The sequence below is a fragment of the Dipodomys merriami genome, unplaced genomic scaffold (genome assembly GCF_024711535.1).
Source record: "Dipodomys merriami isolate MVZ:Mamm:240054 unplaced genomic scaffold, mDipMer1.0.p SCAF_97, whole genome shotgun sequence".
Taxonomy (NCBI): Eukaryota; Metazoa; Chordata; class Mammalia; order Rodentia; family Heteromyidae; genus Dipodomys; species Dipodomys merriami.
The window spans coordinates 4,192,850-4,210,942 of NW_027206590.1; the positions used below are offsets into that span (position 1 = coordinate 4,192,850).

Here is an 18,093-nt window from a genome sequence, read left to right on the forward strand (position 1 = left end):
ATGGCTATGTACAGTGGTACACACATCATGTGCTTCTAGTTTTTCTGCCTTGCTACTGCCCCTTAATATGGAAAGAGACCTACAGATTTCTCCTGGGATGGAAAGGTGTCCATCTGGAATGAACTTTTTATAATGGCCCCTTCTGTATCTTGCCCATTACATACATATTGGCCTCCTCCTGGTGGTGGCAGGAAGCTCAGCTGCAGACACAAGCGTTGGGTTTCTCAGGAGAGTAAGCCTTGCAGGGTACTGGTAATCTTAGCTACTCAGGAAAGTGAGATCTGAGGATCATAGTTCAAATCCAGCCAGGGCAGGAAAACCTGGGAGACTCATATCTCCAATTAACCACCAAAAGTGGATCCATGGCTCAGGGGGTAGAGCACCATCCTTAAGCATAGAAGCTTAGGGACAGTGCCTAGGCCCTGAGTTCAAGCCCCAAGACCAGCACCAAAAACAAAAACAAGAAGAGGACAAAAGCAGAGTCTCCCTAAGGAGCCACTTGTATCTAAGTGGTCAGAAGTAGCAAAAATGGAGACTGCAAAAGTGAAACACAGGGAGCTAGCAGCCAGTCAGGGAGCCCTGGCTGCTCACAGTGGCATTAGTAAATGTAATGACAGTGGTCTCGACAAGGCCACTGGACCCCACGTTCAGTGCCAGCAACTGTAAGTTCCCACCAGCCCTTGCAGGTGACCTGCACAGCTGGTCTTGTCTCCAGGGTTCAGTGCACGTAATGACAACTGCAGAGATCCTGTTTGATTGGCCCATCCCTGGGTGTAAAGATGTTAGGTGGAAGGAGGGCATTAAGAAAGTATATGGGGCCTAGGAAGGTGGCTCAGTGGTAGAGTGTTTGCCTTGCATGCATGAGGCCCTGGGTTCAATTGCTCAGCACCACATAAGCAGAAAAAGCCAGATGTGGTGCTGTGGCTCAAGTGGTAGAGTGCTAGCCTTGAGCTGAAGAGCTGAGGGACAGTGCCCAGGCCCAGAGTGCAGGCCCCACAACCAACCCCCCCCCTAAAAAAAAGGGTATGGGCTGGGCACCAGTGGCACACACCTATAATCCTAGTTGCTCAGGAGGCTGAGATCTGAGGATCAAGGTTCAAAGCCAGCCTGAACAGGAAAGCCCCTGAGACTCTTATCTCCAATTAACCACCAGAAAACTGGAAGTCGTGCTGTGGCTCAAGTGGTAGAGAGCACATCTTGAGCTGAAGAGCTCAGGGACAGTGCCCAGGCCCAGAGTTCGAACCCCAGGACCGACCAAAAAAAAAAAAAAAAATGGAGCCCGGTGCTGGTAGCTCACACCAGTAATCCTAGCTACTGAGGAGTCTGAGATCTGAGGATCACGGTTCAAAGCCAGCCCAGGCAGGAACATCGTGAGACTCTTCTCTCCAATAAACCACTAAAAAATTGGAAGTGGCGCTGTGGCTCAAGCGGTAGAGCACTCACCTCTTCAGAGCACAGGGACAGTGCCCAGGCCCAAAGGTCAAGCCCCACGACTGACAAAAAAAAATGGATATGGGATTTTTTCCAAATATTCCAAGGGCAGTCAGGTGGAAGAAAAGACTAGAATTTCCACAGCGCAGCCACTAAGGAGTCAGCAAGAGCTGAGGGAGGGAGCCGTCCCTTAAATAAAGTAGCATAGAGGTGCATTGTGCGGAATGTGGCCAAGGCCATCACTCAGTCATTCAGCAAGCAGGTCCTGCAGGTTTCTGTGGTCAGTTCCACTGGCCACGCCCAGTAGAGAGAACTGACCCACTCAGGGGTCATAATCTGCCCCCTAGAGGAGCTGGCAGCCTGATAGGAGGAACAGAGAGACAAATTGGCCACCAGGCTAGGGGGTGCAGGCAGGAAGCTGAGCTATGAGGAGAGCCAGGCTGCTCCCAGGTCTTGAGTTCCCAACCACAGGCTTCAGGAAAGATCAGCACCATTCAGATCCAAGCTGAAGGTTCCACAGCACAGGCATCCAGCAGAAACAACTGGGGCTGTGGCATCTAAAGCCAGGCTACTTTCAGTTGTGAGCAACAGGAGAGCAACAGAGGCTCTTGTTTCCTGGCTACGAGTCTGAAGGACAGCTCCTAGTTTTGTCAGCTCTGACAGCACACCCGTGCTCTTCCTCCCGGAAGGTCAGTCCATCACTCTACAAACACATAAGGACCCTCTCCTTGCTGTCCGCTTAGCAGGTGGGCCTAGGAAGAGTCCGTCCCTAGCAGAGGAAGTGGCCAAGTGGAAAGGAGGGAAGGCTAGCTTTAGCTGCCACTCCACTTCCTCTCTACACAGGCTGTGGACACACAATGGGGTGACACACGATGAGGGTCACATACAGGCTGTGACCAGTGCTTGCTCATCATGTTCATTTGGTCCCTGTTCTCTGCAATGCTGTTGCCATGGTGCGGAAGGAGGGGCCAGAGCCAGGCTCAGCCAACTCATCCTGCACCCCAGTCCTAACCCTCAGAGTGACTCAGGGCTTCCTTTTTCTGTCATAGCAGCCTCACCCTCTCCCCTTTCTGGCATGACCTCCACCAGACTGCACATTTGCTGAGACTGGAACCTCTGGTTTTGTCCACCAGTATTTTTTTTGCCATCCTGGGGCTTGAACTCAGAGCCTGGGCACTGTTCTTGAATTTCTTTTTGCTCAAGGATAGCACTCTACCACGAGAGCCAAAGCACCAGCTTTTTCTGTTTATGTGGTACTAAGGAATCAAATCCAGTACTTCATGCATGCTAGGCAAGTACTCTACCACTAAGCCACATTCCCAACCCCCCACCAGTGTTTTCTTAGGCCTGGACACACAAGTTATTTGAGAGGCAAATTAACATGATTTAAAAGTAAAGATCTGAACTGGGCACAGTGGTGTGGCTGTGATCCCAGCACTCAGAGGCAGGAGGAGTTCATTTCTGAGTGCCTAGGTATATGATGAGGCCCTGTCTCAAAAAAACAAGGGCTGAGCCAGGTGCTGGTGGCTCATGCCTGTAATCCTAGCTATTCAGGAGGCTACAATCTGAGGATGGCAGTTCAAAGCCAGCCGGGGCAGGAAAGTCCCTGATACTCTTATCTCCAATTAACCACCAGAAAACTGGAAGTGGCACTGTGGCTCAAGTGGTAGAGCACTTGTCTTGAGCTGAAGAACTAATGGACAACACCCAGGCCCAGAGTTCAAGCCCCATGACCAACAAAAAAGAAAAATTAAAAAGGGCTGTTGATGTAACTTAGTAGTAGAAGCTTGTCTAGCTTATGCTAGGCCTAGGTTTGATGCCACACAGAAGATGTGGATTTGAGACCTAGACATCATAGGGTTCAAGTCTATGATCTGTAACTTATAAACCACATGGCATATTCAAGCTACCAGTCTCTCTGCCCCCCCCCTCCCAGTTTTTTATCATCCACCTTGTGAGTGATGAGTGCGTCTCAGTCAGATGCTCGGTTTACCCAGAGTGCCTGGCCAGCCTGTGCAGAGTGGATGTCTGATCCATGAAGGATGACATTGCGCATGGTGCCACAGGTGTGAAAGATGGCCTGGAAGTTGGGTACAGTCCTGACTATCCTGAAGAATTTAGGCTTGTAACCCTTGGCAACAGAGGACCAGGGATGGTTTTGCACAAAGAAGGGTGCAGGTTTGTGTGTATAGAGGTGATGGTGCAGGCCAGGGCAGGTGATACAGGGCCTGAAGTAGAGCCAAGCCATGCGGCAAGAGCACTGGGCACAGCTGGAACATGCAGGTGGGAGGGAGATGGCCCACGTGGCAGCAGGTGGGCAGTGGGCATACCCACAACACTGTCCACAGCTCCACTGAGCACCCACAGGACAGCCTTCTCCAGAGCATGGCGGAGCAGAGCTCCCCTAGGACCAGGATTCCAGACTACCACTGAGGAGGTATAGGTGAGAGAACCAGCCGCTTGAAGTGCAGCTAGGTGATGGTGGTGTTAGGTGGCCACGCACTCCCCTTGGCTGAGTCACAGTGGGCCTCACTGGGCTCACCCCTGCTCCACCCGCTGGTGCACAGACTAGTTAAAAGTCACCACCATGAGGCAGGCAGGCAGACTCACCCTGATCTTACATGGGACCTGGAGGGCTGGGCCTTCCTGGTGGCCTGAGTTAGGAGAGGAGACCAAGCAGGCTAAATCTACATTAGGGAAGGCCTGTAGGCCTCATGCCAGGCAGAATACCTGGAGCCTCCTGGGCAGGACAGGTCTGTACCAGGCCCAATGCAGAGAGGGGTAAGGTGCTGGACAGACAGGTGCCCAGTGACCTGAAACCATCGGACTCTGCCAGCCCTGGGCCGCAGTCAGTGGAGGTCTGCAGTCGCGCCTCCCTCCCCCCAATGCTCTTGCCACACGGCTGGAGGCCAGGGCGCTTCCCTGCCAGCCACCTTTGAAGGCCCACAGCTCCCAGTCAGGGAGTCGGTTTTCTTTCTCTGAATCACTCATGACCATCAGCAGCATTTTTATTCCCTTCCTTAAAATAGCAAGCTGAATTACTTTGGTAATTAACACAGAGCATGCCCATATCCTCAGGTTCCTGTGAATTTAAAACTGTGTCCTTAAGGGAGTGTGATGGAGGGGATGACACGGATAAGAACACAGCGTCGACAGTACATGATAACCAAGTCCTCCATGTAACCAATGTGAGCCAATAATTTAAAAAAAAAGCCAGCAAAAAGCTGGAAGTGCAAGTATGGCTCAAGTGTGAAGCAGTACAGTGCCAGCCCTGAGCAAACAAGCCAAGTGGGAGTAGGGGGTCTCAGTTCAAGCCCCTGTACTGGCATACAAACCCATGCACATATACATGTGTGTGTGTGTGTGCGTGTCTAGGAGGAAGTCCCCCAGCTTGGCCCCCACATCTCCAGCTTCTGTGTGGCTCCCCCTAAGTGGCCTGGCCTGGCCTCCACACCCACCGACTCACCAGGGTCCTTTCAGCACCTTGGCCACCTCCCTGGGGAGGACAGGTGCCCCTGCTTTCCAGGGTACCCTAGGCAGCACTGAGGGGCCGAGCAGGCAACCCCTGAGAGGCTTGCAGGAAGCAGGTGACTGGGGTTAGGGAGAGCCAAGTACATGGGGGTCAGGAAAGACACTTGGCCATGTGGAAACTCCCGGCCCCTGTGGGAGGCGGGCAGCGCACACACTGATAGGAGTTTGCCTTGGTATCTGTGACCACGTCACTGGTAGATGCCCCCATCTCAAGGTTCAGTCCTCTACCGGTAGTAATGTACACCTCTTGGGGTGAGCATTAATCTCAGTCTTTATATGAACAGCTAATGATGCTGGAGGACATGGGGGATATAACTTGGGAAGCTAAATATTAGGTATGGTAAGTCCAGACTGAGTACAGGGGAACTCTGCAAGTTTTGGGCCCAGGCAGACTTGGTCCCTGGGGCAGCATGGACATTAGTGGGTGGAGTGAGGCAGGAGCAGGGAGGAGGCTGAGGCGCGATCTACGGGAGAGGCTGGGGGCAGCCGGGGAAGGGCCCAGTAAAAGACTTGAGCTGGACCCACTGTGACCGAGGTGTGGCCAACAGGAGAAAAGCAGGCTCTGGTGTTTGAGTAGCCATTGCCCCAGTCTGTCCACAGCTACCCCTGCTCAGCGGACACTGCTCAGCACAGCTGGTTCTTCCATGTGAGTCCGTGAAAGTGGGGAGTGGAGCACAGGAAAGCCAGCACCAGCAAAGGTCTATGGTTGGAAGGATTCTGTCTTTTAACAGAAGGAAGACCTTCCTAGTCTCCTGCCCTGACTGTAATCTAGAGGTAAAGCAACTGCCCTGCTGCTCCAGCTGCCTGGCCTGTGTCCTGAATGCAGGATCCACTGGTAGGACTGAAAGCCAGGCTAATTTCAAAGTCAAGGGCTCAGAAGCACAGGGCAGACTATGCCACCCAGCCTGCCAGGAGCATGGCTGCTGGATGGGCCACCAGCCTGGAGAAGCAAGTCTCCCACAGTCACACAGAGACCTCTGATCCTCCTTGTCCTTTGACAGACCTGGGTGGAAAATGTTCTTAAGTCTATCTTAAGTCTCAGCATAGGGTTGAGACTGTGTCCTTCTTGTCTACCAAGTGTCCTAGTGCCTAGAATGGGCCTAGTATATAAACGACTGGGCCGTAGTGAGCAATCTCTCACCCAATGCTGTCAAAAGAGCCTTGCAGGACAGGAATCGCCGGCCAGACTGGCCTATCAGCAGGTGCACTGAGCCCAGCAGGATGGCCACAGAGGCCAGCAAATGTGTAGCACCACCTCTGGAGCCAGGATCTTACCTGAGTGTTGTGAGAATGCATGCAGGTGCTGGATGGGATGGAAAGTAGCTTGTGGAAGCAGGATACAGAAGTGTCTGTGGTCAGTGCGGCCAAACTGGTCTGCATGAGGACACATCTCAAGATGGTATAAAGACAGTGGGTGTCTGTGGTTAGGACTGACTTAGATGCTTGTGCAAGTGGAAGGACAGTGGGTATTTGTGGTTAGAAGGACTGACTTATAGGTAGGCACTGATGGCTCACTCCTGTAATCCTAGCTACTCAGGAGTCTAAGATCTGAGGATCACAGTTTAAAGCCAGCCCAGGCAGGAAAGTCTGTGAGACTCTTATCACCAGTAAACTCAGAAAAAGCCAGAAGTGGTGCTGTGGCTCAAGAGGTAGAGTACCCTGAGCACAAAGAGTCTCAGGGAAGAGCACCCAGGCTCTGAGTTTAATACAGGACTGACTTACGTGCCTTGCATGTAAGTGAAGGGTGGCACTTCATTCATAGAAAACATTTATGAACTTTCTAGCACAGTCCATTCCTGCATTTGTCACTCACCAGCACTTTTCAGTGCCTCATACTGGAGCTCACAGAGGTAAGGTGCCAGTATGGCACCTTAACCATATCTCAACAAAGATCCTGGATTTAGCTATCTACCTGACTTCAAACACATTGTGTTGCCCAGTCTAGCCTTGAACTTGAACTCTCAGTCCTCCCTGCTGTTGCCTCCTGAGTGGTGGAATCTCAGTGCGTGCCATCATGCCCTGCTGCCCTTGGCTTTGAGGGGGCCCTGAGACTCCTCATGTGCAGCTCTCAGCCAAGAATCATCCCAGCATGAGTGTAGTAGAGACAGACAGAAGTAGTGGTGGTGCCACGGCATTGTGACTACCAAGCACCACTGAACTGTAGCTTTAAGACGGTGGCTCATTTTAGGTGGTGTGATTTTCACATCAACTAAAAGGGGAGTCACCAGCAGTCGTTGTATACCCATTCTGTGCAATTGCCAGTCTGTAGACAGAAACCATGGCTCAAAAAGAGACAGGAGCCCTCCCCCACAGCATAACCCCTGCTTTCACTGTATTTGATGTCGGTATAATTTGTGGAGGGGAAGGGGAAAAACAAATCGGTTAAATAGGGATACAGGTGGACCTATTGCAACAATGAGATGTACAAGTCGTTATGTTAAAAACGAACTTTACAACTTTAGTGAGGCGGGGAGGGGGCAGGGAGGATTGGGTGGGAGGGCCGGGGGAGGATGGGAAGGGATGGGAAAGGGAAACAAAGGAGGAGGCTACAATGCTTGATAAGAAATGTACTCATTGTCTTGCCCATGTAATTGTAACTCCTTTGTACAGTATTTTCACAATTTAAAAAGAGAGAGAGAGAGAGAGAGAGAGACAGGAGTCCAGGTGATCCATTGGGAGTAGTCTTTGTTCCCTAGGTATGGCATGTCCCTGGGAGATTATGGAGAAAACTGTTTTACGGTGCACCCGCTGGGGAGTCATTGCATTCCAGCTTAGCATGATTTACATTTTGGACCATGTGAATGTTACCAACTCAAAACATAAAATGGGTGTGGCAGGAGGACTGATGCTGAGACAGGATCGAGAGTTCAAGGCCAGCCTGAGTTACAAAGTGAGAGCCTGTCTCTGAAACATATATATATATATATATTTTCAAGATGTGATTTTATATATGTTGTGATCTTATAAAAAAATTTTTTTAAATGCTACCTCTGACACCATGTGAAAAACAAGCCCCCTGAGGCTAAGCCGGTCCCAGTTCTTGTCCTAATCATCCACTTGTGGAACTCTAAGCCAAGGTTTTCTCATTTGTGCAACAACGGGGTTCCATTCAGCCTCCCATGGCAAGTAGAGAGCCCAAGAACAAATTCAATTATTTTGGTAAAACTGGCCTGTCTTGGGTTCCCAGAAAGCATCCTGTCTTCTGCCCTCTGTCTTCCTGCCCTGCACCCTACCTCTCAGTGTGTCAGACTTTTCATTGCTGTAAGAAATGCCAGAGAGAAATCACTTGAAGGAGGCTCATGTTTCAGAGGTTTCAGCCTGTCTGCTGGATCCATTGCTTTGACCTAAGCTGAGGCAGAACATCACAGAAGGGAGGGACAAGGGGGAGAGTCTACTCATCTCATGGCAGCCAGGAAGCAAATCCACCCTTCAGAAACACACCCCCTCCCACTCACCCCTTCCTTCAGCTAGGTCCCCCCTTCCACAGTTTCCTCCACCTCCCAACTATCTATTCACATCTATTCAGAGCCCTCATGATCATTAGATCATCTCTGGAAATACCTAAAGATGTGCTTAGCTAATCCACTGGGTGTCTCTCAGTCTAGTCAAGTTGACAGTCAAGATTAATTACATCACACTCTGTGCTCTCCTGAGTCCAACTGAGACTCCAACACCCATGTAATTTATGATTTCTTCTTCTCAGAGAAAGCTACAGATGGCTCCCTTCAGAGCGAGGACTGGGCCCTCAACATGGAGATCTGCGACATTATCAACGAAACCGAGGAAGGGTGAGGACCCTTGGAGGAGAGGTTTGAGGAACACAGGCGGGGATGGTCTGCCATTGCTGCCCACAGCCCACGGCAGTGTTGACTCACCTGCTTCCAGCCAGAACTCCACCCAAGCCCACCGCTACTGTCGCCACCAAGTTGACCCCACCATACTGTAACATTTTAAACCTTGTTGGACCATGATCAGCCCATTCCCTTTATCAAGTAGATGAGACACTTGTGGATATAAAGTTTAAAGCCCTGGGTAGAGAGCTGGCCAGCTAGCCCCTCCCTGTGTTGCCGCCCCAGCAGCAGCCCAGGCCTCCTGGATCTGAGCTTGCTGCAGCAACTCCTCGGGGACAAAGCCAGTTGGGAATTCTCATAATGAGGAGGTGGTCTCCTGTTGCTCTTCAGCACTCCAAGGGGGCGAGACTGTGCTTTAGGGATGGCCAGCTTTTCAGTGAGCAACAGCACACTTCCACTCAGCTTTGATACCAGCAGGGCAGGAAGAGGACATGTGGAAGGCAGTAACAGGGAAGCAGAGCAGAGGGACCAATCAGAGCTGGCATCCACTGGGAAGTTCAGTATGTGAGCCATGGTTCTGCCCAGTGCCCAGGAACCCTGCCAGGGCACTGGGTGTGGGGAAGCCTTGGGTCTAAGTTTCTGACCTCTGGTTGTTTGCTGACCAACCATGTGAGGAGCCCTCAGACAAGATCATTTACCTCTCTAGGTCTTCATCCTCAAAGGCAAAGCTCAGCAAAAGCCTGGGTGCCTAAGGGCCCCAGAGAGGGGACATGAGGGTCACTATTATCTCAGGAAATCCAGGAAGGATCTGTGAGAGTGTGGCCACAACCGGGAGGAAATGCAGCCAGAGGCCTCCATTCTGGTAAAAGAATCTACCGTCAGAGCAGGACCCCGTTTTCCTCTCTGTGCTGTCTCCCACCCGTGTAGAGTGCTCCCCATCACCAGGTGGGGCTGTGTGTGTGCAGAGGGGTGGGGGACAAGAACACCCCACTGGAGTAAGACAGGGTCCATGAGGAAAGGGCAGTGGTGGCCTGGCCCCATCAGAACCATCCTCAGCCATGCTGAGGCTCCACGCCACCTTGGATCTTCCAGACACTGCACGCAGCATCTGAGACCCAGCAGTGGGCAAAGGCAGGCATGACCTTTGACTCCCACCAAGCTCATTATCTAAACCTTAGTGTGTAGTGGAGTCTCCACATTGTCATACACTGTGCTTGCTTGTCATACACTCTGTGCTCTAGCTGAATAGCAGGTGACAGCAGTGGCACACAGTCCACTTCCAGCACTGTTTCCACTATCTGAAACAAGTCCCAGTAGAATGCCGAAGTGGTCCACCTGACTAGCTGAGGTAATCAGCTCAAAAGGAAAAAGGGGTTATTTTGACTCACAATTTCAGAGGTTGCTTTGGACCTGTGGAGAGGCAAGCAGGCACAACACAGCAATGGTACATGACAGAACAAACCGCTCAACTCATGTCCAGGAAGCAAGCAAAAGAAGAGTGAGGAGGTCTGGTGATATGTCTCAGTGGTGGAGTACTTGCCTAGCAGGTGCAAGACCCTGGGTTCCACCCCTAGTACCATAAACAAAGGAAAAGGTTGAGGAGGGGCATGACCATCCCCATGACCTAATGACTTCCCGCTACGCCCACCTCATTCAGTTTCCATAGCTTCCCAACATGCCATCCCGAAGACCAATGCCTTCACACATAGTCCTGCCTCCAGGAGGGGCCAGAAAAGGGTGAGGAGCTGCCCCAGGAATGCTCCGGCAGAAGTAATTCTTTCTTCTGGACCAGACCCCCCCAACCCGCTGCCTGCCCATCCCCTCCACTGCAGTCCTAGCCTCTGCAGTGCCACCCCATGCAGGACCTGCTTCCCCAGGCCATGCTTCTGCCTGTACTCCTGTCCAGGACCTCGGTCAGACCTGTACTTCCCAATGGAGCCCTCAACAGGCAGAGAGAGGACAGATCCAAAAGGCCACTCACCAGCCTAGACAAGTATCGCCAGCTCCTGCAGTGTTCCAGGCCCTGCTGAGAGAAGGGGTCCAGAGGATTGTCCCTGACCTCTAGGCAGTGTCTTCTCCACCAGGGCGGCCAGGGTTAGCGTCCCATACCAGGACACCTAGAGACTGGAGGCCCTGGGGGAGCTTCCTATAGGAGTAGGTCTTTTACTAGAGACATGGAGGATGGGAGCAGGGCCTGAGCATTCTGGCATCGCTGATTCCACCTGTGCAGAGCTGAGGCTGGTGGCGGTGGTGCAGCACAGGTAGAGGAAGAGCATGCAGCCATAGGCTTCCTGTTGTTGCGCTCTAAGGCATCTGCCCTCCCCCGTGACCCTGAGTGTCCTGGTTCTCTTCCACACTCTATGGCCTCCTCCTGCTCCCTCCTCCCATCCCAGGGCATGGCCCAGGCTGCTCTGCCCTGCTGGCCCCTCCCCATCCTTTCCGTCTCTCAGAGCTCGGTTACAAGGCCACCGCTTCAGAAGTGCTCACTGTTCCCACATACTCCTCTCTAGGAACTTGCTTTTTCCCCTTCAAATACCTCTGTCTTCCTGGAGTTCAAGATCCCTGGGGGAAAAGCCTGGTGTCTGTCTGCCTCTTGTCCCAGCTTCTAGCCTGGTGCCCACATGGGTACTTGGTAAGACCTGAGTGGAGAGATGGATAACTGGGCAGATTAGCTGGCCAGGCTGGGCTATTAGACCACTGTGCACAATAGTAGTTCTCAGCCTTGTCTTCACTTGGACAGAGAAGCCCCTTGGGGTATGAGAAGGCTGCAGACCCCAAACCCCTCCCTAGGAATCTTGCCTGAGTGCTCCAAGAGGGGGCTTAGATTCCTATACTTTAGCAACAAAGTGGGCCTGGAGCAGGGGCCCCTCCTGAATAGGCTGGGGAGGGGCAGCAGGACATGGATCACAGCCTGTGCAGGGAGGGGGCCAGCCCCCTCCAAGTTGCCATACTGTGTCTCCAATGCTGAGGAAGAAATGTTCATGTCTGCCTTTTTCCTTCTGCCCAGCCCCAAAGATGCCTTCCGAGCAGTGAAGAAGAGAATCGTGGGCAATAAGAACTTCCACGAGGTGATGCTGGCTCTCACAGTAAGTGCCTGTTGTTCCATCTGTCCGTCCCTCCATCCGTCTATCAGACAGTCCAGTGGCAGAACCCGTCTCCTGAAAGCCACATGGGACTCATGTCCACCCTTGTCTCCTCACTCAAGGCCTAGGCAGGAAGTCTTCCTAGGCAGGAAGACTTTGCCATGGGCAAAGTCTGTCCTGTCACACCATTGGTAAACCACTCAAAAACCGGAAGTGGCGCTGTGACTGGAGCCATAGAGCACTCGCCTTGAGCTGAAGAGTTGAGGGACAGTGCCCAGGCCCCAAGTTCAAGCCCCACGACTGGCAAAAAAAAAAAAAAAGAGAGAGAGAGAAGCTGTCCAGGAAAGTCCTCCCCACCCCCTGTATAGGGAGCTGAGGCCACTTCCCTCCAAAACCACTGATGTGAATTACCCAGGCTAAAGAGCCTGCCAGGTGACAAAGGCTCAGTAAACTCAGGCCAAATGGGGATGTGGCGTGTGCGCAGGGGAACTGGGAACTACCTAGCACTTCGACATCTTAACAGTACTCACTGCAATCAACACTGAAGCCAGAGACAGGTGCCAGTGGCTCATGCCTGTAATCCTAGCTACTCAGGAGGCTGAGATCTGAGGATCACAGTTCAAAGCCAGCCCGGGCAGGAAAGTCTGTGAAACTCTTATCTCCAGTAAACCACTCAAAAACCGGAAGTGGCACTGTGGCTCAAGTGGTAGAGCACTCGCCTTGAGCTGAAGAGCGTAGGGACAGTGCCCAAGCCCAGAGTTCAAGCCTCATGACTGACCAAAAAAAAAAAAACAAAACAAAACACTGAAGCCAGCCCTGTGTGCAGGCCAGGCTGGTGGGCATGCTGACCTCAGGACCTTGGGCCAGGAGTGAGGAGCCTTCCCACAGCAGTAGGTCCAGGTGGACTGGAAAGCAAGGGCAACTCCTGCAGGCTGGCAGTGGGAGGGAACACAAGGGACAGTCTTCCACCTCACCATGGACTACTAGAAAGCTCAGGCTGTCTTCAACTTCCACTGGGGAGCCGCCACGCCTCCGCACCAGGCCAGTCAGGACCCAGTGGTGCCGACGACCCTGGGGGAGAAAGTTCTGGCCGACTCACCCCTTCTCACCTGGCAGCAGTCGCCAAACCCAGCATTCCTGCCCTCCCTCCTCCAGGGGCTGTCTGGGGACGTCCCCTGCCCTCTGCTGGGCCTCCATGTGGCTGCACACTTCCTGTCCTCTGCAAGGCTGTTCTCACGCACCTCTTGCCCTCCAGGTTTTGGAAACGTGTGTGAAGAATTGCGGGCACCGCTTCCACGTGCTGGTGGCCAGCCAGGACTTCGTGGAGGGCGTGCTCGTGAGAACCATCCTGCCCAAGAACAACCCCCCCACCATCGTGCACGACAAGGTGCTGAATCTCATCCAGGTTCGTACTGGGGTGAGGGGGGCAGGAGGGCGGTGTGGGTACTGCTTTCTCCCCCCGGGGCCGTGTCTGAGCTGGTTTTCCTTTTGGGGTGAGCAGTGGCCGGATGGTCACCATACATGTGCAGTAAGGCTTGTGCATGTAAAACAAGGAACAAGAGGTCGGGACGAATCTCTGCTCCCAGAGAGAGAGTGCTGGGATGGGGTGGGCTCCCAGGGAAGAAGGTGAGCAGCGGTTACCGGCCATGTCCCCTTGTCCCTCTCAGTCCTGGGCTGACGCGTTCCGCAGCTCGCCCGATTTGACAGGTGTCGTTGCCGTCTACGAGGACCTGCGGAGGAAGGGCCTGGAGTTCCCCATGACTGACCTGGACATGCTGTCGCCCATCCACACCCCTCAAAGGGTGAGGGGTAGACCACTAGCAAGCCGGGGGGTGGGGGGGAGGAGGACAAGCCAGCCTGAGGCCCCTCCCACAAGGCCTTATCAGCTGTCTTTTGCCCTAGACCGTGTTCACATCAGAGACACCATCAGGACAGAACTCCGTGGGCTCTGACACCAGCCAGCGAGGAGACTTGAACCAGCAGACTGCCCCTCCGCCTGCCCCGGCCATACTTCCTAATGATACACCCATCACACCAACCCCCGAGCAGGTACAGACAGGCCTGGGCAGAAGTCTGGGCTGGGAAGGGGCCCTTGGCAGTACGGACATGACTGTGTGTGGAGTTGCCCTTCATCATCCCAGCAACCCCTAGAGTGAGGCTCAGAGGGGTACCTTCATTCAGCCAGAGTCACACAGATCGTCCGAGTCTGCTGAGATTCAAGCTCAAGTCTGTGTGACTCCTCGCAGGCACTGTCCTGTACTTCATCTGACTTGAGCAGGTCTTCATGGAGTCCTCTGGGCAGCACCGTGAAGAGGAAGTGCCCGCCAGGTGCTCCCTTCCACTTTGCATAACATGCTGTTTCACTTGAACTGGGGTTCTGACCAGAAACAGTTGTAAAACATTTATACAAATAATAGCACGTGGACTGCCCCTGGGTGCTCCCCACAAAGACCCATAAAGCTTTGAGACTCAGCATAAGTCTAGTTTTTCTGCCCCCTAGCTAGCTCTGCAGGGTTGCCTACCTCGGTCCAAGCAGCATGCTGAAGCTTTCTCTGAGTCTCGGCTTCCTCCTGCAGCTGGAGGAGTGACAGCTGGTCTGGTGGCTCTGAGCTGTTTGTGGTATACCAAGCCACTCTGCCTTCTGAGGCACATCCATGGCCATGCCAGCAGCTTGATACTGTCACTGTGGACTTCAACATGTGGCTAGGCTGGAGTGGAGCCCGGCACATGAGGATACCTGTGCACACATGTGTGCCTGTAATCCTACCTACTTAGGAGGCTGAGATCTGAGGATCATGGTTCAAAGCCAGCCGGGGCAGGAAAGTCCCCATGTGATTCTTAATCCAATTAACCACTCAAAAACCAGAAGTGGCACAGTAGCTCAGGTGATAGAGCACTAGCCTTGAAGAAAAGCACTCAGCCAGCACCATGGCCTTGAGTTCAAGCCCCAGGACTGGCACCAAAACAAAGTCAATAGATCACAATCATGCTTTTGCATAGTGTTGATAATAATATTCTGAAATCAATTATAACTTCATCACACAATGTAGAATATACTCACATTTCTCAAAATATAGTTCTCTGGCTGCTAGATCCATGAGCTGACTTGATAAGAAATGTTCTTAAGGGAACAACCTGGCCAAAATGTTGGGAACCCCCTCTTGGTGTCGTCCTGGTCATGCATGGGGTGCCCATAGCGCTCACCCCATAGACACCACACAGTGACCTCTTCACGCTCACCTCTGAGGACACTGTGCAGCTTCACGGGCAATATTTCCCCAGGCCTAGGACTTGGGCGGCTCTTGACCATTGGAGCAAGTGAATCTTTCCTGCTCAGAGTTGGTGGCAGCCCTAGGACCCTCCTTGGGTGAGCCTGAGACACTAAAAAAAAAACAGAAGTAAAACCAAATCTCAGTCCTCCTAGGAGAGAGAGAGAGAGAGGGAGACCAGGCGCCTGCAGCCGCCTTCTTCCCTCGGAGGACCCTTCACCCCCAGGGCCTCATTAACTGCCACCTTAGCTGGAGCCACACTCAGTGGCTCATTCCCCTCAGCTTGCACTCTTTTTAGCTTCTTCCTGCATCCAGCTCCTGGTGTGGAGATGGCCATGGTTGGTAGAGCTTCTGTGAAGGGTGGTGGGGCATGGCAAGCCCAGTGCTGGCTTCTGATGGAGCACACGCTGTGCCTGGGAGCTGGGAGGGAGGCTGCTTGGAGAGGGTGCTGGTGAGGAGGCTCCTGGGGGCTCTACCCGACCATCGGTCCAGGCTCTGTTCTTGGGAGCAGCAGGGGCTCCAGATCCCAGCTTCTCTCTCCTCACTGTGGTGTTTCAGATCGGGAAGCTGCGCAGTGAGCTGGAGATGGTGAACGGGAATGTGAGGGTGATGTCGGAGATGCTGACGGAGCTGGTGCCCACCCAGGCCGAGCCCTCAGACCTGGAGCTGCTACAGGTGAGCCAAAAGCTTCCCGTCAGGCCCTGCTGCGCCCTCCCTATCTGCCACATACAAATTCTCCCCAGCCCACAGGGCAATCTTCAGGGCTCACTTGGAATTCCTGGAGCAGTGGAAGGCATTATAAACAGGGACTTTGGACTGTTTCAAATTGATTAGAATTCAGATCTCAGCTATAGTACTTGCTGGCTTGAACAAAATAGTACCTCCTGCTCCAATTTCCTCATGTGTATGAATTCTGGACATGGGACTTCCACTCCTTAAAACCTGCACGTGGGCAGCAGGAAGGATGGAGCGGTGTGGGGTGTCTCTTTTGTTTTGTCCTATTTTGTTTCGTTGTGTTATGCTGGTACTAGAACTTGAATTTAGGACCTTATACCCTTACTCGGCTTTTATGCTCAAGGCCAGCACCCCAGTTTTGGATTTTGCTGGTTAACTGAAGATAAGAATCTCAGAGATGGGCTGGGAAGGTGGCTCAGTGGTAGAGTGCTTGCCTTGCATGCATGAGGCCCTGGGTTCGATTCCTCAGCACCACATAAGCAAAAAAAAAAAAAGCCAGAAGTGGCGCTGTAGCTCAAGTGGTAGAGCACTAGCCTTGAGCTGAAGAGCTGAGGGACAGCGCCCAGGCCCAGAGTTGAGGCCCCTTGACCAACCAAAAAAAAAAAAAAAAGAATCTCAGAGATCTGTCTTTCTATGCTGACATTGAACTACAATCCTCAGATCTGTCTCCTGAGTTGCTAAGATTATAGGTGTGAGCCACCAGTACCCAGCACAGAGTGAGTTTTAAGATAAGCAAATAGGCCGGGCACCAGTGTCGGTGGCTCGTGCCTGTAATCCTAGCTATTGACGAGGCTGAGATCTGAGAATCATGGTTCAAAACCATCCTGGGAAGAAAAGTCTGTGAGACTCTTATCTCCAATAAACCAGTAGAAAACCAGAAGTGGTGCTGTGGCTCAAGCGGTAGAGCACTGGCCTTTTACTGAAGAGTGCAGGGTTAGCGCCCAAGCCCAGAAGCCCCACGACTGACTTAAAAAAAAAAAAAAAAAGATAAGCAAATAGGTAAGGCAGGTGGGAACTATTGGTTTTCATTTCTGTGTGTCATGTTATTCCCATGATCCTGTCCTGAGTTGAAGAGCCATTAGAGCAGAAAAGGCTGTGTTTGGAGGACACTACATAGGAGAGACATGGAGAAAACTAGAAACCACCCCCAACCAAGGCCCAGAGTCACCAGAAGCCCTGAGGGGCGGAGTGCTCAGTGTGTTCTTCGGGTTTTGTGTTGCCCTCCCACCAGGCCTGAGACCTCAAGGGCAGGTCTCCATGTCATTATGACTAACAAGCTGACTTGCTCAGGGGTGCCTACACGGGAGGGGTGAGGGTGGGGAGTAAAGCAGGAATGTCAGGTTGAAGGCCTCGTGCATTTGAGGATTAGAAAAGGTGGTAAATCTGAATTGCTACCGTGCAGTTCATTTCCTGTCCCTAGCCAAAGCCATGCAGGGTGGGTGGTCTGGAGAACTCGGAGACTGGAGCCAGCCGGCAGAGTTGGCACGGTAACAGCTCCCAGGTGATGGGTACTCCCCAGGTGCCAGGCTCTCTCTACATATGTGATGCACATTCAGTAGAACCTTTTCTTTCTTTTTTTTTTTATTTTTTTCAGTTGTGGGGCCTGAACTCTGGGCCTGGGTGCTGTCCCTCAGCTCTTCAGCTCAAGGCTAGCGCTCTACCACTTGAGCCACAGCACCACTTCCGGCTTTTTTCTTTTTGCTTATGTGGTGCTGAGGAATCGAACCCAGGGCCTCATGCATGCAAGGCAAGCGCTCTACCACTGAGCCACCTTCCCAGCCCATCAGTAGAACCTTTTATCATGCCCATTCTCAGGTCAGAAAGCTGAGGCAAAGTGAAGCAATATTACAAGTAATCTTGGGTCATGTGGCTGGCAAATAGCCAGAGCTGGACTTAATCCACGGGAACCAGCTTCAAACATGCCCTTCTGATCTTGTGAGTAGCCAGCATGAAAGTGGAAACAGAGTGGTCATGGGAAGAAAAGGGGAGGCCCCAGGATGTTGATCCTGAGCTGCCCTGCCCTGCCCTGGGACTGTAGCAGATGAAGAAACCCCAAAGGCCTCGAGAGAGGAAGGTCAGCAGGGTCCACAGGTAATCAAAACAAACACTGGAGCCTAGCCTGGACTTGATGATCTCTCCAGGAGCGAAGTGCACTAGTGTATGGCAGTAGTCAGCCAGGCCAGCAGCCGTGACCCGACACCTGTTCACCCAGCAGCAGGTGCCTGAGGAACGAAATAGCCAGGCTTACCAGTA

The 18,093-nt window shown here is 52.6% G+C and overlaps 1 protein-coding gene across 1 annotated transcript in view; it reads left to right on the forward strand.

Annotated features, from left to right (window-relative positions):
- Window positions 1–18,093, forward strand: part of Tom1 (target of myb1 membrane trafficking protein) — a 35,880-nt gene that overhangs the window by 8,428 nt on the left and 9,359 nt on the right. The window contains exons 2-7 of the mRNA XM_070014495.1: window positions 8,666–8,750; window positions 11,761–11,839; window positions 13,092–13,241; window positions 13,504–13,638; window positions 13,739–13,885; window positions 15,664–15,780. Coding sequence (XP_069870596.1) covers window positions 8,666–8,750; window positions 11,761–11,839; window positions 13,092–13,241; window positions 13,504–13,638; window positions 13,739–13,885; window positions 15,664–15,780 — 713 coding nt within the window. The remainder of the gene's footprint in view (window positions 1–8,665; window positions 8,751–11,760; window positions 11,840–13,091; window positions 13,242–13,503; window positions 13,639–13,738; window positions 13,886–15,663; window positions 15,781–18,093) is intronic.